General features: G+C 43.7%; 1 protein-coding gene across 6 annotated transcripts in view; it reads left to right on the top strand.

Moving 5' to 3' along the window:
- FARP1 (FERM, ARH/RhoGEF and pleckstrin domain protein 1) overlaps positions 1 to 19,741 on the top strand; it is a 291,156-nt gene that overhangs the window by 172,618 nt on the left and 98,797 nt on the right. For all 6 annotated transcript variants that reach the window (XM_061171145.1, XM_061171147.1, XM_061171146.1 and 3 more), the window contains exon 3: positions 13,253 to 13,357. In XM_061171145.1, the coding sequence (XP_061027128.1) occupies positions 13,253 to 13,357 (105 nt within the window). The remainder of the gene's footprint in view (positions 1 to 13,252; positions 13,358 to 19,741) is intronic.

Genomic DNA, 19,741 nt, shown 5'->3' with positions numbered 1-19,741 from the left:
TGGGGATAAATTGTAGTTTTAAGTAGGGTGCTTAGGATCAGCCCCATTGAGAAGCTGACATTTGTGCAAAGACTCCGAAGAGGTGAGGGAATTATCAGCGAGGATTTCTGGGGAGAGAGCCTTCCAGGCAGAGGGAGCAGTCAGTGCAAAGGCCCTGAGGCTGGTATGTACCTGATATGCTGAGAATGGCTGGATCACAGTGAGCAAGGGGCGGGGGGGGGGGGAAGCAGTTGGATATGACATCAGACGTGGGTGACAGGGTGACATGGTGATGCGGGGTGGAGCAGGCCCCCTGGGACCTTGTTTTCCATTGTAAGAACTCTGGCTTTTACTCTGAGTTTTGAGCAGAGCAGTGACAACATCTAATTTAGTAGATGAACTGTTTCTGATAGAACTGACTTAAGAAGCTATTTGGGAATTATTTATGTAATAAGTCAGATGGTAATCATAAGTGACAGAAGTCAAAAGCAGTGGAGAAATACAAGGGAACTGTCCTGAAAAAAAGTGTCAACAAGGTATTCAAACTGGTGAATTTGAGAAGAATGCCATAAAAGAGTAAGCGACATGGTTTCCAAGTTCTCATGTGCTACGAATGTGTGTGAGGTGTGTGTGGATCAGAATTGTTTCAGGGGTGCGGGTTCCTTTTCCAAACTCTTCATGCTTTTGAGACTCTCTAGGGATGCATGGGGTTAGAGGAGATGGAGGATTTGATGTCTCCAGGGGAACCTGATCTTCAGAGTCCCCTGGGAATCATTGCTCTACTGCAATTAGTTTCTTAATTAAATCCTGGCTGGTGGTCAGTGTTCCTTTCTATTGAGTTTATAAGAACTGAAAGAATCTGTATGTAAACCGTGCAGAACGATCTTGTGTGTCAGTGCTGTGGTTTATTAACACTCAAGGAGCTTGTTGTCTGATACTTAAAAATGCATTTTATTCAGGCTTTCAGTCCTTCTAACAGACGGGTCGTATTTGGGGATGTGCTTTCTGTACTTTTGTTGTATACTTATTTGTAAGTTTCTTTTGCCGAATTCTAGGGTCTATGTGCTTGTATTTCGTCTTATTCTAGCAACTTGCTGGCAGGAAAGGACTGTTATCAACAGTGAACACATCCAGTTTTTTATCGCTTTTTAGTGCTTTCCTAGTTTGTACATCATACAGTCTGTTTCCCACCCCCTTCCTCTAATATCAATGGATATTGATTCCCCAGTCCCTCATCAGAAGATACTGGAATATAAGGACAAATATACATTTTATTTCATAGTGGTTAAAGTGTAGTGAGGCTTAAAAATGCTTAAGAGGGAGTTTGCGTAGCCACCAAAAGTTGGAAATAACTTGGAAAAAGTTTCCACTAAAAATGAAGCATAATGGTTGACTAAGATTTCTTGAGTCTCTGCTAAACGCGGGCCCTGGTGCTTGGCACTTGGTGTGTATTTCCCTCATTTACTTTTCCCAGCCAGCTCAGTAGGGGATATCACTGTTCCATTGCTCAGAAGAGAAAATCAGTGCCCAGTCTGGGCAACATAGCCTGGCATGGAAGTTATAACCTGAGGACACTAGAACCCGTGTCTTCCCACTGTACTGCTCTCAAATGTAATCTTGCACGTTTTTATACATATAGTAAGTCATGGTTTCGTCCACTGGAAATGCCTCAAATGTTAGGTTCCCCTCTAACTTTATGATGAAAATACCCTGTATGGTACTTGACTTTTTCTTACCCCTCACCCCTAAATTTACCAGTTCCTTCCAGACTGTCAGTATTTGGGAATATTTTTTCCTTTTTTTTTTTTTATTGTGGTAAAACACACCTAAAATAAAGGTGTAAAATTTACCATCTTTAGCATTTTTAAGCATATGGTTCAGTGGCAATAAATAAATTCACACTGTTGTGCATCCATCACCACCATCCAACTCCAGGCCTCTCTTCATTTTCCCAAATTGAGCTCTGTCCCCACCCGACTCCCTGCCCCTGGGAGCCACCATTCTACCTTCTGTCTCTTTTAGATATGCATCTTGTATTTTTGTTCTGTACTTACTTGTTTTTTTTCCCTAAGTCTCGAGCTTCTGGGCTTCCATTCATCTGAGCTTTCCAGTTTTTCAAAGGAAGAGAAGTCCTAACTCTGCCTTAAAGTCTGACCTCCTTGCAAATACATGAACGTATACTTACGGGCTGGAGCCCACCCCACCCCCTATCCCTTCCACAGTGAACAGTCTCTCAGACCTGAGAAGTACATGAAAAAGATGGAAAAATAATAGTATTTGTTTGGGAAGTTTTCTGGGGACTCCAGAGCCGAGGATTCTTAAAGGATCTGACAAGCTATGTTGTCACCCTTTGATTTACATATTTTTAATTTAAAAGCCTTCTGCATAAGAAATAATTTTAAAATCCCTTTTCAGGGTGGGGAAAATGTGCTCATGCTCCCTACTAATTGAAAAATGTTACAAAATGTTTTCTGTTGAAAGTGTCTGTAAACATGTAAAATGATTTTTCTTTCACTTAAATGTTCTTGGAGGTTCTCCAAGAGCCTTGGAGATTGGTTCTGAGGAAGGTCGTGTTTCAGAGACATGACCGAAGAGCTCGTGTGCACGTGAAGGAGAATGAGAACTGGGAACCACGGGTGTCGCCGGGTTTTACAAAGGCTTCACCTTTTCTGTTCAAATGTTAAGCTAAATTCAACCAAATATCTGCTTTTCTTCTTCCTTTGGGATAATAATTTTGGAGGGCAAGGTATGATATTAGGTGTATTTTCAGAAAGTTCAGGCTCAGGGGCCTGAATGCACTTTTGAGGTTTAATTAGACCACAGAGTCCAGAGAAAAAAGTGCCAAAGTAAATAGACATGAGAAAGAGGCAAGCATGTTTCTGTTGCTGGAAAGCGTGCTATGCTTCCCTTGAGCTGTCAGGATCTAGTTTATACTTGCCTTATTCATTATCTGCGGGATACTTTATTCCCTGTCTAATGGATATTTAAAGGAACAAAGTGTCAAGCAAGATTTTTTAATTTCAGTAAATCTTGGACTTTTTTTTTTTCATCTACTTCTAAAAGTGATCAAAAGCCAATGAATTGCTCAAGGTCAAGAGCAGACAAACCCTGCACTATGAACAGCCAAATTCTCTATAAACATTTTTCTTTTTTTGTTCACATATTACAGGTTTGCAGGAAATCAATAGAAATCTTCTACCACGTCTGCACGCACACGCGCGCACACACAGACACACACACACACAAACACAAAGTCTTGGAATGAAGGAAGATGGGCAGTTCTGTACTAATGACACTGTGGTTCTAATGTAACTAAACTACAGCAAAGGAGCTGAAAGGATCCATTCTCTTTGCGGCCCGGAGTCGGGACTCTGAAATCCAATCTGAAGTGTGTTTAATGAGTGTTCTGAACGCTGGGGCTCAGTGTGGAGGGAACAAGGAGCACAGTGTGTCCCCCACCCCAGACACCGTGGCCACCCTTGGAGCCGCAGCGCTGAGGAAGAATTGCTGCGTTTGTGCACCCAGTAGGTGCGCAGGCCTCAACATTTAGCTACTTTCCCCCAGAATGAAAGACTTGTCCCGGCTCCCCAGACTTTGGTTTTATAGTTGTAGTTCCTGTTCTTGCTCTACTTGGCATCTCACAGCAATGGTGATCACCGTGTTTGCAGCCAAGGCTGCTACTGGGTCCACTGTTGGGCTTTGAGTCATTTTCCTCCTTCCCCCTCCCCCTCCTCCCCCTCCTCCCCCTCCTCCCCCTCCTCCCCCTCCTCCCCCGCCTCCCCCTCCTCCCCCTCGTCCTCCTCCTCCTCCTTCTCATCGTCGTCGTCGTCGTCGTCGTCGTCATCGTCATCGTCATCATCATCATCATCATCATCATCATAGCTAATACCCAGTAGAGTTTGCTGAGTTCTGGGTACCGTCCTTAGGCTTGCTGTATACTGAGTTGTTTAATCTTCACTACATCCTATGAGGTGTTTCAGTCCTGCTCCCATTCTACAGAAGTGGAAGCTGAGGCCCAAAGAGTAACTCATCCCAGGTCACACTGCCATGGAGTGGAGATGCAAGAAGACAGATGCCTCCAGAGTTTGTGTTCTTAATAATTATATTATACTGCCTCTCTAAGACCCCCAGGGGCTGGAGACACAGCTTGAGAAACATCTCCCACATTTCCGCTGTTCCATTTCTTGGTTAACTAAGGAGTCCTGCCTTTGCAGCAGGTCACGACTGGTTTATGTGACACTCACCCTGGCCTGCAGGGGCTGTGCCATACTACGGTCACACCTACCACATATATCAGACTGTATGTCCTACCGACCGGCTTTGGTGCCCCAAGTTACAGCAGTTGCAAATGTCAGCCTCTTCCCTTGGTTTTACCAGCAAGTTTTCTCCAGGACAGTTTGCATCATCAAAATTAGGGGTGGAAGTCTTGAAGGAGGTAAGAGGGAAAATAGACTCTGAGGCTAATGGTTAGGAGCAGATTCTCTGAAGCTGAGTTTGAATCCCAGCTCCACAGCGAGTGTCACCTTGGCGCCAACTCTGTGTCCTCTGGCCTGGAGTGTCCCCGGGGTGCAGCTTAGGTGCATTGTGGGCGTGCAGATGTACCAGTCCCTCCGCCCCCAGGGCAGCTGCATCTTAGACATTATTATTGATGTCCCATAACGGGATTTGGTTGGGACTCTGTACTGGCTTCCAGTGTGCTGTCTGAAAGTCCTGAGCCATTCTGATTCACTAGCCTTTGCTTTTCTCTCTCATAACTTTTAGAATCTTCTTTTTTTTCCTTGTGTTCCCAAACTTCCCAGTAATTTGCATTGAAATGGATTGCGCTTATTCCATGAGATACTCTCTGGCCCTTTTTCAATCTTGAAAGTCATACTCCTCAGTTCTGGAAATTTCCTTATATTATTCTTGCATAATTCCCCTTCCCCTTGGGTCTCTCTGTGTAGGGGTCACATGATTCAGATGCTGAGCCTTTCTAAATGTCTCGCGTCCTCCCCTCCCCGCTGCCACCCCTTGGTCGCCTGGTGTAGGTTCTAGGAGAGTTTTCCACTGTATCTTTAAACTCTCCCAGTGACATTTTAATTTCTGCCGTGCTATTTTTCATTTCGAAGAGCTCTTTCTTGTTAACCAAATAATCCTTTTTATAACCTCCTGGGGTTATGTTAGTTACAAACTCTGAGCTATATGAGGATACAAATTACAATGTTTTTAAAAGTGTTTTACTCTACCCTGCCTTATCGGAAGTGCTTGGCGTCTCCCGTTCCTGACCTTTTGGGTAGTTCTGTGGAATTTGGCTGCTTCCTTATTGCTGCCTCTCTTCTCCTCTGTAATTAGACTGCAGTTTTCTCCTCTGTCATCTTCTAGAATTTTGGGGAAATCTCTTACCCGCTGTCTCTTCTCTCGTTTTCTCAGTTTCCTATGAATTTATTCCTTTTTTCATTCTTCTACTGTTTCTTTTAAGCAGGGTTTCTGGGTACCGTGGAGATGAGCTACGTGTATTCAGTCTGCCATCTTTAGCCACGAGTGTCACCTTCTTAATCATTTATATTAAGCCCAGTCTGGCAGTGGCCTTGTGCTAAAATTTCTAAGAAGAAAATGTATTTATGAACAGATCGGTGAGTTCCTATGAGATTTCTCCAATTGTATTCTTGGATCTCTGCTTCACTGGCAGCTCCTGACTACGTGCTGAGGGGTCAGGAAGGGGGAACTCTGGACGGAGGGCTGGTTGGTGGGAGCGTGCGTGAGCTGGGTGACTTCCCAGCCTGGACCCTGCCCCTCCCCCATCAGGGGTGGAAGGGTCCAAAAGAGACTTAGGGTGTAAAAAGAACTTCGATTGTAGAATAACTGCTCACATCTAGAGCAGCAACAGTAAAAAGAGGGACACCTTTTAACAATAAGCAGGAAAAGTCAATTATCTCCTATCATGAGTCTACTACTTGCTGAGTTTATTTGATTTTTCCAGTTAGAGAAATTTTCAAGGCCAGAATGTTTATGTTATCCCCGATCGACTTATCACATTATTATTTCATTGTAATCTCTTCGTCCGAAAGGAACAGAGCAGGATGTGACGGTGTCGTCTCTGCCCCCATGTGGCTGAGAGGTGGGTAACAGCACTGCGGAAGGTGGCTGTATGAGTTTGCTAGGGCTGCTGTAACAAAGTACCACAAATCGGTGGCTTGAAACATCAGAAATTTATTCTCTCACAGTGCCGGAGGCTAGAAGTTCAAAGTCAAGGTACCAGCAGGGCCATGCTCCCTCCGAGACCCTGGGTGAAACCCTTCCTTGCCTCTTCCAGCTGCTGGTGGGGACCATCCGTCCTTGGCGTTCCTTGGCTCACAGCCACGTCACTTGTCTCTGCCTCTGTCATCACATGGCCTTCTCCCTGTGTGTCTCTGTCTTCACACCATCTTATAAGGACACCACTCCTGTTGGGTTAGTGCCCACCCTAATGACCTCATCTTCACTTGATCACATCTGCAAAGACCCTGTTTCCAAATAAGATCGCATTCACAGGGACCAGGAATTAGGACTTCATATCTTTTTGAGACACAATTCAGCCCATAACAGTGGGTTCGGTATTTTTTGCTACGGTTGCGTCTCAAGCTTGAAGTTATCCCGAAATGGAGATTGGAGCCAGAGACCGCCAAGTGCGCCGGCCTTGCCTGGTGGGGGTCCACGTATCAACACGACTGGCACCTGGCTCTCAAAGCAGAGTCTTTGCAGCATCCACTGGGAGCTTGTTAGAAATGCAGATTCTTGGGCCTCACCCCAGCCCTCCCGAATCAGCATCTGCAGCTTATCAAGGTCTGCAGGTGATCGGTGGGCACACAAATCGGAGAAGCACTGCTCCGAATCACCTCCAGCAGAATTCTAGGGCAGAATAAGCATACCTGGCTATGGACTCTGCCCTTGGGGACATGGTCACACACACACAGATGTGGTAGCCAGGCTTTCCATCCCATGACGTTGCAGAGACATGCCTTTGGGGTTGGGAAATGGGACATCCTCCTCAATGTCAGCCCATTCCCCTGCCCTTAATTTTATAAACTAACATTTCCCCATCACAGTAGAAGCAACAGAATAGAAACTTGCGTTATGTGCCAGGGTCTTTGCTAAATACTTTGCGGTCAGAGTTTTATTTAATCCTCACGTTGATCCTAAGGGGTCGACAGTATCTCCAGTCCATTCATGGCTCCACCTCCTATAGACTGAATTGTGTCCCCACTCCCCCAAATTTCTATGTTGACACCCTGACTCCCAGTGTGGCTGTATTTGGAATAAAGAAGTAAGTAAGGTCAAATGAGGTCATAAGGGTGTAGCCCTGATCCGATAGGATTAGTGTCCTTATAAGAAAAGACACTAGAGTGTGTGTGTGCGCGCTCCCCCCACCCCCCCCCTCTCTCTCTCACATAGCACTTACCATACCCTCTAATTTAGCTGCTTTATTCTCTAACCTCCGACTCAGCGAGAGATACTTGTTGTATTGATTTCCATTCCCTTAGCCCCTAGCACAGTGCCTGCATGTGGCTACTCACTTGACAAATGTACCCCAGGCTCCCTAAGCCATCATGGTTATTAATACTTCTACCCACCTGGTCAAAAACCGCCAAAGGGCCAGGAGGAAATCTGCCATGTTAACGACACCCGTGGTGAGGATTAGTGGGTTATGGAAATTTGAACAATATTCTAATAGGTATTAATGGTAGGAAAAAGGGGCTGAGGCCTTTGAGAGAAAGCCATTCCCTTCTGCTGGAGAAGAGCATGCCCTGGTTGTCTTGGTTACCTTAATCCCAAAGGAGAGAAAAACAAAATACTTCCAGAAACAGCTCTCTGAAACCTCAGCAGATGCATATTTTGTAAAGTTGGTCAAATGTTACCTTTATCGATTTCTGCTATGAGATTATTTCAGCAAGACAGATTTTAGCTTGTATCACGTAGGGTGACTCCTTTGTTCAGACCCTTTGAGGAGGCGGGGAGAGGGTGTAGAAGACACCCCCAACCCGGAAAGAATTCTTTATTCTTTTAGAGGAAAAAGAAAATAACTTCCTCATAAAACTTGATGTAATAGAAATAACCTGAAGGCATAGACACATTTTAAAGGCACAATAAACCAAAGGGACTTTGATTCACAGTTTTTAATAGCTTGAAGCTCTGTGTGAATGTTCATACTATTTATTATTCAGTACTTAGTTGCCAGACACTCCCCAAGAATGTAAACCTCCTCCTAAAATTTAATTTTATAGGATTCCATGAAAAGCCTATTCAAAATGGAGAAAGCAGTGGGGACACGCAATGAGCAATCAGCCACCTTATTTGTGCACTAGATTAAACTTCAGATGCCTCTTGGAGCATAATTTAAAGTAGCCAGTAAGAAAAAAGTGATAAAAATTTGCTTATGTGGTTTCACTAATAACCGGTTTGTTCTCCAAAATATGACATATAATTACTATTTGGTTTCTTTTCTGTAAGGAGTACACTTCTGGACTATTTTAATCAAGACTGGCCATGTGCGGGGTCAGCCAGACTCTTAGTTTCTTAGAGGGTGTGGGAGTCTCAGAGATCTGCCCTCTCAGCCCCAGTACAAACACTTGGGGACAATTTGAAAAACATTCATCATGAGGTCCCTTTCATGTTAAACCATTTCTAACAGATACAGGTTTTCAGATGAAGCCTAAGTGATTTGATTTTCCTTCCTCATGTATGATAATTTGTGCAGCCATAAATGTGTGTGTGTGTGTGTGTATCTTAAAGTAAGTTACTCTTTGAGAAAGTACGTTTACAGATGAATTTTCCTGAGCGTCTCCTCTTTGTGTTCTGCCAGCCTAGTCTACGGTGTTGCCACCTTTCCCCACATCCAGACTTTATTGACTCATTTATAGGTTTGTTTTAGCAACAAAGGGCTGGTGGATTTGTAGCTGTTGAACCCCATCATCTGTCTCGTGCAAAGCCTGCCCCAGGTGCATAATTTGTGGTTACTTCCAACGATGTTCATATCATGCCTTTTTTTTTCGCCAGACACGTAAAAGAACCTTTTGTGCTGAGAAATATTAACAGCCTTAAGCGCACACACGGATATTCACTCATTCTCCCCATGTGATACGGCTCTTCACAGCCGCTCAACTTGAGCTGGGTCCTACCCCTCAGTGTTTCTCGAAGATCTAATGTAAAGGAAGTGGATTCTTGATTTTCTTGTTCTTAAAAATAGTTTAAACAGATTCTATTGTGAATAACCCTCTTCAGTCATTTGTATGTAGATGTGAACACCATCCTCAGTTACTTTTTTTTTTTTTGGTCTTTTTTTCTGCATTTTTAAATTTTGGTAAAATGAACACAACAAAAGATTTACCATTTTAGCCATTTTTAAGTGTACAATTCAGTGGTATTAAGTACATTCACAGGGTTGTGCAACCATTGCCACCATCCATTTTATATTCTGTGGTGTGATTTTTGAGCAGAATTACTTTTAATGTGAAGTTCAAAAAATTCATTGGAGGCAAGTGTAAAGAAACGATGCTGTGGACTGAGTGAATCCACTGTTGGAAGGAAAGAGGGGATAATTTTTCTTAAAGAATGTGGATAAAACTCTTCCTGCTTCCCTTCTCTGAGATGCTTTCTCTGAAGAGGAATTCAGCCCTGGGTGCATTGATTAAACCCAGACATTTCTACACCAACCCCTAAAAGAAAGGGAAACAAGTGTCCCTGAACTTTGGTATCGTGAAGTCTATCTAGGAACATCTTAGGCCATAGCTGCCTGGTGTACATTGGGAAGTTAATGCCGTGTCCATTTACCCATGAAATTGTCATCTAGTGACTGCATTTCAACCCTTATAAATACTTTCTAGTAATTCTACGTGCTGGCTTTCCTTATACCCCTGAAGATAGCCAATGTTCACAGGACAATTCATATAATACATTAAAGACATCTTTTTTACAGATGAATTTTAGGAACTATATAATATTGTTCAAACTCTAGATTAACTTCTCCCTATATAAAAATTTGGGTCCCATTGAAAAGTCATTTTTGCATCAAAGATTTGTACAAAATAATAAATTTTAAGGAAAATTTTAAGACTTGGGACCAGGCTTATATATTAACTAGATTCCAAGCATCTATTTCCAGCCTCTTATTATTACCAAGATATGCTCAGTATGGTCACAAAAATCTCTGCTGACTCAGTAAAGGACCTGATTCAGAGGGTAACTCTACCTCTCCTCGGGTGTTCCATGAAGTGCTTAGTTGAACATCATTCCATAAAGGCATCCATTGTATGTTGATTTTTTACTTGTTTAGACTTCCAGCGTTGAATTGTAAAGTCTCATTTCCCAGACTCTGTAAATCTAGATGAAGTTACCAAATTCACTTAGTTCCAGAAATTCTCTGGGAGACGTGAGTGCTTGCCAGCTGGTCAGATAATTGGTGGTTCAGTTTGTAACAAATAGGAAATGTCAAGAATGGTGAGAAAGAAGAATTGTGAAACTGGAATGTGGTCTTCTCTTAAAAAGATCTTATGATACAGGAATTCTTCCACAACTTCTTAGCACCTGGCCCATTTCTATCATGTTCTTACTAGCTAACCTCTGCAGATTTTACTGGCCAGAGAAGAGGACCTCGAACAAGTAGCCATGCCTAAGTTATTCATACAGCTCTATGGAAGCAGGTGTGAGGAATTGAACTCAAGACCCCCGTGAGCCCGGCTGGTGAATTCCCAAGTGCTCTCAGCATGACCGAGGGTGCATTGCTTTGACAAAGAAGTGGGAAATAAGATCGGTGACCAGTAATCCGTTCAGCTGTCAACACTGGATAAACGTAGGGGTGTGTGTGCTGGGGTAGCGGGGGGGGATACGTTTGACAGACAAGGACGGGGTTTACACACCATTACATGTTAGTCCTGCCATCAGGGCGAGTGAAACGACTCTCCTGGTGACCCTTGGACCAGGCATTCAAAGTCTAGAGCCTGGTGAGTTTGGGATTATCCATGGAGACTACCACATGCCCTTGGATAACTGTGAATATCTTCTGGATTTCAACCATGAGAAATACGGGAACATAAAGTGGTGTCTGTTTAAAAACAACAAAAAAAAGAAAGATGCTTTATCGCTGGACACGGAAGCATCTTTGCTGGCTCCTCAGGTCACGCTGTTGGGTGGCCTAATGGATGTGCCCATCATTGTACTTGTCAGGCTCTGACTGCTACTGCCAGTTAGTCTCCTGGGTTACTAATTGGCTCCTAAATTGCTCTGCTCTTAGTAGAGGGGAAGTGAAAGTATAAAACCAGCAACTGGAGACAACACTGCCTTGAAACATTTTTCTTGCAGCGTTTGATCTGTGCGGTGAAATCGGATCCATTTTGCAAGTGGGTCGTTAGGAATCTACCAGATAGTGAAGAGAAACCAAGGCATATGATTCTAAGCTCTTTAGGGTAGAAAGTGGGTTCATATATATCATCTTCCCCTTTCTACCCTAAAGAGCTTAGAATCATATGCCTTGGTTTCTCTTCACTGTCTGCTAGATTCCTAACGACCCACCTGCAAAATGGATCCGATTTCACCGCACAGATCAAACGCTGCAAGAAAAATGTTTCAAAGCAGTGTTGTCTCCAGTTGCTGGTTTTATAGATTCAGGGTATAGAAAATACATGTATAGTATTGATTTCAGCAGACATTGAGGGAGTGCCAGGGGCTGTGCTAGCCAATAGGAATAGAAAGGTGAATAGGTAGCCCAGAGTTTCATTGGGGAGACAGACTCATAGATGTTTAACTACAGAGACTACAGTGGAATGAGTAATTATATTCATTTGTTCATTCATTCATTTCAACAAGACTGGTTGGCATTTAGGCATCGTGGGTAAGGCGATTAATAACCTATGGCCTAAAATAAATAAATAAATAACCTACGGCCTTTACCCTCAGTTCCTATGAAGTCTAGATGAGAGTCTATGCAAAGTCTAGAGAAGAAAGCCGTACATTCTGCCACATTTGCCGGGGGTGGGGGGCAAGAGGAACAGGGACAGGCTTTCAACTGCCACAAAAAGGGCATGGGATCATGAGTTGAAAAGTTACAAAAATGCACACAAATATTTATAGCAGCTTTATTCACAATTGCCCAAACTTGGGCAACCGAGATGTCCTTCAACAAGTGAATGGATAAACAGACTGTGGTCCATCCACACAGTGGCATATTATTCATCAATAAAAAGAATAGAGGAAACTTAAATGCATACTGCCAAGTGAAATAAGCCAATCTGAAAAGGCTACATACTATACGATTCCAACTATATGACATTCTAGAAGAGGCAAAACTAGAGAGACAGTAAAAAGATCAGTGGTTGCCAGGAGTTTGGGGGGTGGTGAGGGTGGAAGAAGAGGGCACAGGGGATGTTCAGGCTGGTGAAACTCTCCTGCGTGATCCTGTTATGGGGGCTCTATGATAGTATGCATTTGTTGAAATCCGTAGAACGATACAGCACAAAGAGTGAATCCCAGTGTAAACTATGGACTTTGGGTGGTGATAACGTATCAGTATTGGCTCAATGATTGTAACAAATGTACCATACTAATCCAAGATGTTAGTAAGTGGGGCACTGGGTGTGGTGGGGAGAGGTGCGTGAGAACTCTCCCCACGTACTTCCTGCTCAATTTTCTGTAAACCGAAAACTGCTCTAAAAAAATAAAGTCTTATTTTTGTAATTTATTAAGTATTTACAGTGGTGTGTTAATTTCTGCTGTACGGCAAAGAGATTCAGTTGCACATATATATACATTCTTTTTCATATTCTTTTCCACTATGATTTATCACAGGGTATTGAATATGGTTCCCTGTGCGATGCAGTAGGACCTTGTTGTTTATCCATTCTATATATGAGTCTGCATCTGCTAATCCCAAATTCCCAATCCATCCCCCCCCCACCCCCACTCTTGGCAACCACAGGTTTGCTCTCTATGTCTGTGAGTCTGTTTCACAGATAAGTTTATTTGTCTAATATTTTAGATTCCACATATAAGTGATATCATATGGTATTTGCCTGTTATTTTTAAGGGAGGTAGTGCCTGGCATTGGGGTAGGGAGAAGATGGCAGAGATCAGCACCTAAGTGTGAGGGCAGCATGAGAAGGGAATCGGTGGTGGGCACGGGGCCGGTGACCAGGGTGTAGTGGCGGTGCTTGGTGGCGAGCTGGTACAGACTCGGGCATGAAGAGGCTTCCTGTAGTGGGAGCCGCGGTTTGCGTTCATAGCTGCCTATCTCAGAGGGCGTAACTCCCGCTGTTTCTGTTCCCAGCAAAGAGCCCCCGGGAAAGTGCTGCTGGATGCGGTGTGCAGCCACCTCAACCTCGTGGAAGGAGACTATTTTGGCCTCGAGTTTCCCGACCACAAGAAGATCACGGTAGGTGATGTCCATGGGATGTTGCTGTTTTACCGTCTGTTCGACTCGGGGGAGGGAAATAATTGGGACCTTCCTTGGCCATACGGAAGTGTACAACAGAAAAGGTACCCAGAAAGCCCTTGATATTCTCTTTTTGAAAGTAACGTGTGCATATGATTAGCAAGTTCAAAGAGAATACACAGTGCAGGCTGTCCCCCCTCACCATCTCCCTCCACCTCTCCCTCTAAGAACCACCATCACCAGTGTCTTGTGTATCCTTCTGATAAGAGTCTGTGTATATGTGTACACAAACACGTAATTTTTTTTTTATACTGGGGTGTAGTTGATTAACAATGTTGTGTTAGTTCCATTTATTTTATTTTTATTTTTTAATTTTATATTAGGGTATAGTTAACAACGTTGTGTTTCAACAAACACATATTTTTGAAATACGATAATGTGAGGAAACAATACACAATGCCCTATACTCCACCCACACACCATTCATATATCTTGGACATCTTTCCTCTTCAGCACATAGAATCCACTTCCTTCCTTTTCACAGTTTCATGCTGTTCTGCTGAATGGATGTGCCATAACTTACAACCTTGGCTGTAAAGGGTGGGATACTTAGGTTGTACTGAATCATTTGCTTTTACAAATGATGCTCCAGTGAACATACTGATACGTTCATGTTTGCATTCGTGGTCAAGGGTTTCTCTCAGTAGTTCAGATCCAAAGGCACGGAAGTTGCATCATCCGTGGGTTTGAGCATCTTAAAGTTTGCTAAATATGTCATGTTGTTCTTTAAAAAGGTTTCACTGATTTGAACCCCAAATTTAGAACATAGAGTACTGTTCTTTTTTCTCTTTTGGCTGATGGCACTTTCTTAAGGCTGTATCCTAGTCTACCTCTTATGAGACACCCTGTTAGGGTGTAAGTTCATGGACTGCATTTCTATTCCGTGCACACTGAGTGCCTGGAACTTTTGTTGGCCCCTGCACTGGGGATCCAACAGGAGTGAGATGGAAAGAATGTATAATCCAGGTGGGGCATCAGACTGAGTCAGTGGCCAATTCAGGACATGTGGCAGGTGGTCCACTGGAGCCCGGGGGCGTCGGGCAGTGGGAGCGACAAACAACATTTGTGTTCAGGAAATCTTTCCAGATACTGCGAAACAGCGTCCTATGAGGCCAGTAGGAGCTGACCTGATAGAATGTTCCAGGGAGAGGGGGCACCAGATGCCCAAAGACCAGACAGCAAGTGGGCTATTCAGAAACCTGCAGATAAGGCTGAAGTTTAGAGGTGAGGGAGCAGGGCTCCGCTGATGGAGGTGAGAGAGAGCACAGGAGCCAGGTCTATCTGGAACGGCTTTCTGCCCCATTGCCATCTAGTAGAAACAGAAGATGAACCACTCACTTAATTTCAAGTTTTCTAGCAGTTATGTTCAAAAAGTTTTTAAAAAGTGAAATTAATTTAATAGCCTGTTTAATTTGATTTAACACATCTAAAATCATTATCATTTCGACATGGAACCAGTCTCAAAACCTACGAATAACAGATTTTACACTTTTTTCCTGCTAAGTCTTTGAATCTGATATGTATGTGACACTCAGAGCCAGACCAGCTGTATTTCAAGTGCTCGGTGGTCACGTGTAGCTAGCGGTCCTTGTGTGGGACAGCACAGTTCTGTACCGAGCTAATGTGTTTAGGAAGCTGGTAATGCATTTTAAAGGGAGTGTGGGGGGATTCCCTGGCGGCCCAGTGGTTAAGACATGGGCTTTCACTGCCGTGGACCCGGGTTCAAGCCCTGGTTGGGGAGCTAAGCTCCCACAAGCCGCGTGCGAGGCACGGCCAAAAATAAATAAATAAATAATAAAATGAATAGAAATAAAGGGAGTGTGATATGGTCTGATTTATGGCTTAGAAAGACAACTGTAGCCAGATTGGAATCGGACAAGAGTCAGGAGAGCTGTTCGGGGTTCATGGTATCAGGCTGGAGATGGTGCTGGCTGGGGCTGATGCAGAGTCTGGGAATGGCTGGCGGGAACTGGTCCTGCACCTAAAGACGTGCGGAAAGTGTGTTTTCTAGACATACGTCTAACCTCTAAGCACTCTTTGCCGGTTTCTAGTGCTTATATTAACTCGAAGCTGCCCTGACTCCCGGTCCTCCTTCTGACGTGGTGAACGACCACAGACGGGCCACATCTAATTCCACATTCATTTATGCATCTAACAATTATTTTTGTGCCAGTGCTGCGTCCTGCATCACACTTCATACCGTAGAAGACACCTGATATGAAGGGCCAGCTAGCAAGTAACAGTTACTGTTTCCAGTCATTAGAGGAGCCTGCTTAGGAAGATTGACAAGGAAACAAATAATTATCATACAGTGTAGCAAGTTCAGTGGAACATTGTTTCATAAACTTGTTTTATGTTAAAATAATGATTCTCAAGACACTTGAAGATTTGTTCTCTCATTATTTCTAGCAACGCTGCCTGCATAACTCAGGGTCCCAAGGGCTTTCCTGACTCCAGTCTTGTCCCCTTCCGACCCTGCTGGAGTTTCTTTTCTCAACCGTAAATTAGCAGTGGTGAGGGTACCAAGACTGAAAATTGTTCCGTATCTGGGTCAACCAATTAGCTAATGGCAGAGCTAGGATTCTAACCACATTCTTCTACCTCAAGTTCAGTGCCTTTTGTGTTGACCTTGGGTGCTTCTCTTTTGCTAGGGTTTACAGACCTGTTAATCTTTCAGGGTACCTCCAGGGCTGACTTGTTTCAAGTTTTATCAGGCTTGACTTTTGCGATTTCACCGTTTCCTTATCATATTGTTTAGGAATGTGTTCAACTGCAAAATTCCCTAAACCCATTAATGATGACTAAAAAATAGATATTGTTTCAAATAAAGGCCGCTACCTGAGTGCTTACCATGCACCAGGCTGCTGTAGTTCCTGTGGACACAACAGCAAACATGGCCACTCCAGCTATTCAGTTCTACCCTGGCAGTGTAAATGAATTGGCATGGATTTGTTCCAGTAAAACTTTATTTATAAAATAGGAAGCTGTAGTTTGCCAACACGTGCTCTAGGAAGTAATAGCTCTGTGCAAGGCATCCTAATAGGTTTATGTACACTATTTCGTTTATTCCGGTTCATTTATTCTAGCCCATTATACCTCCTTTTTCTGATACGGAAGCTCAGGCTTAAAGAGTAAGTCATTTTCAACAAGGCACACAGCTGAGCAGTGATAGATCCAGGATTCAAGTTCAGATCTTTCTAAATGCTCTCAGTCACCGTTCCGCTCTGACCGTGTCTCTATATTTTGCTCTATGTCAATTTCAAATTGCAACCTGAAAGCTAATTTCATATAATTTTAAAAATAGGTTGTTTTAACAAAATTGATCTGTGGTATTAGATGGGGTGGTGCAAATGGGTACAAGGAGGGCTTCTGGGGTCCTGGCCATGTTCTTTTTCTTAATCTCAGTGCTTGTTCTATGGGTGCAATCAGTTTGTAAAAATTCAGTGAGCCATACCCTTGTAACATGTACACATGTAATGTGTGTATACACACACACACACATCTTCAATAAAAGTTTACCCCCAAAATGCAGTGAAATAAAAGCACACAGGAACAGAAATAATGACCAAAAAGCACCCAGAGGCTGGCTGATGGAATCTGTTTTGGAAGAGCCAAGGACAAGTCTTGATGGGATGAACTGAGGGAGAGCCACTCACGTGTGAGACTAGTAAACACTAGCTGCATTTCACCTCTGCTCTCAGATTAACTTGCTTGAAGATTTAAGATTTACATCATAGGGTTTTTTGTCTCCTTCCCAGATTCTGTCAGTGCTGACTTCCCAGCTGGATGTTGTATCATAGTGGTGAGTCGGACTGCCAGCCCCCAAACCCCTGCTTTGCCTCTTAGCAGCGGGGTGACTGGGGCAGGTTGCTGGCCTTCTATTGCCTCACTTTGCCTGAAGGTAAAATGGGGACGATAGTGCCCATCTCATGGGGTTTTTGAAACGATCAAACACGGTATCTGTCAGCATGTAGCCCGGGGTCTGGGAACTATGTATGTAGTGTTCAGCAAGTATTAGTTATGGAAACTATCATCATCATTTTCATCATTACAGTTTTTTGTGGTCAAAAACAGATAACATGAAATTTATCATCTTAACCATTTTCAAGTAAGTCTACAGTAGTACAGTGGTGTTAACTATATCCCTTGTTGCACAGTAGGTCTCTAGAACATTTTCATCATGTAAAACTGAAACTCCATGCCCATTAAACAACAGCTCCCTTTCCTCCTCCCCAGCCCCTGGTAACTACCATTCTACTTTCTGTTTCTATGAGTTCGACCACTTTGGATACCTCGTGTAAGTGGCATCATGCATTATTTGTTGTTTTGGGTCTGGCTTATTTCACTTAGTGTAATGTCCTCAAGGTCCATCCATGTTGGAGCATGTGTCAGAATGTCCTTTTTTTTTTTTTCTTTTAATATTTATTTATTTATTTTTGGCTGCATTGTCTCTTTGTTGCCACGCTCCAGCTTTCTCTAGTTGTGGCGATCGGGGGCTACTGTTCGTTGTGGTGTGCGGACTTCTCATTGTGGTGGCTTCTCTTGTTGTGGAGCACAGGCTCTAGGTGTGAGGGCTTCAGTAGTTGTGGCACGCAGGCTCAGCAGTTGTGGCTCGCGGGCTCTAGAGCACAGGCTCAGTAGTTGTGGCGCACGGGCTTAGTTGCTCCATGGCATGTGGGATCTTCCAGGACCAGGGCTCGAACCCGTGTCCCCTGCATTGGCAGGCAGATTCTTAACCACTGCACCACCAGGGAAGTCCAAGAATATCCTTTCTTTTTAAGGCTGAATAATACTGCATTGTGTGGATAGACCACATTTTGCTTACCCACTCATCTGTTGATGGACATTTAGGCTGCTTCCCCCTTGCTTGTTGTGAATGATGCTGCAGTGAACATGGACGTGTTGTCGTTACTATTTTTAATACTACTGTTGTGATCATTACCTCTGCCAGGCTTCTTTTGGGAGGCTGCTCACATATCTGACAAACCAGCAGGAAGCATGGTTACTCTCAAAATGCCCAGACATGGGCTGTCACAACTGGTTTTGCCCATTTATCTCTACGTAATACACGGGAAGCTAGTTGTTCCCCCAAGGTCCCCGGCATGCAAGGTTGTGGACCTTTATCCCTGGGTGGTAAGTGCAGGCAACTCGCACTGCAGCTCAGCCTTTCACCCCTTTCTCATCACTTCTATCACGTAAGTAGCCCATGTCAGAGCATTCTTCATAGTAAGGGTTTGAAAAAGCTTAAGGGGAGAATGAGTGCTTTCCCTGGTCTAAGATGTGTTTCTCAAGATTGGAAATAAACTAGTGATAATTAGTAAGTAATCAATTGTGCTCTACCCTCAATTAGACTTGCCCCATGGCTTGTCAATTAATAGAGTTGATGGCTGTGTTTACATGCAAGTCGGGCCCGTGTTGTCCTTGAGTCTAGGCAGCTGCCCCGTGGGATTGCCCCACAGAAGCAGACAAGTCTTTTAATTGGCTTTTTTTTTTTTTTTTCCCATTGGTTTGCCTTCCCATGGCAGAGACGCTATTATTGATCTTAGGAATCAAGACCCTTTACTTAACATGCCAGCTAATGGGTACCTAGAGTCTGAAGGCTGGTAAAAGGCCGGAGAGATGTTGGGTTGCCACTGAGGTGGATGCAGAGAGCTCACTGTTCTTGGGCTTCTACTGTGTTCCCTGGACTCTGCTATAAACTTCACTTCACGTCATTCATTCTTCACATCAGGGGTTGGCAGAAAGAGCCAGAGTAAACATGTTAGGCTTTGCAACCCATACTGTCTCTATTGCAACTGCCCAGCTCTGCCACTTCAGTGCAAGGCAGCCATAGATAATGTAAATGAATGATTGTGGTTGGGTTCCAATAAAACTTTAGTTATGGGCATGGACATTTGAATTTCGTAGAGTTTTCACACGTCATGAAATATATGGCTACTGTTGATTTTTTTTTTTCCCCCAACCACTTAAAATCCCATCTTTGCTCTTTGTGCTGTAGCAAAACAGGTCGTAGGCTGGATTTGGCCCATAGGTCTTTGTTTACCAGTCTCTGCTTTATAACATTTCTCCGAGGTAGATACTTTATCATCCATGTTTTACAGTGAGCAAATTCAGTATGAACTGCATAACCAGGTTTATGACCACGCGTCACACACAGACCCGTCTCAGGCGATGCAAGTTCTCTCTGCTTCACTCGGCTGCCTTTCCTCACATCTCCCCATCTCAAAGAGCTGCAAACACCTGGCCAGCAGAGATGGGTGTATATGTAAGATTTATCTCGTGGGCCTATTGGGGAGAGTGGGAACAGCTCTGTGTTATGGCCTG

The sequence above is a fragment of the Eubalaena glacialis genome, chromosome 16 (genome assembly GCF_028564815.1).
Source record: "Eubalaena glacialis isolate mEubGla1 chromosome 16, mEubGla1.1.hap2.+ XY, whole genome shotgun sequence".
NCBI classification, from domain to species: Eukaryota; Metazoa; Chordata; class Mammalia; order Artiodactyla; family Balaenidae; genus Eubalaena; species Eubalaena glacialis.
Note: the sequence above shows the minus strand (reverse complement) of the source record. Positions and strands in the feature narration are given on the sequence as shown.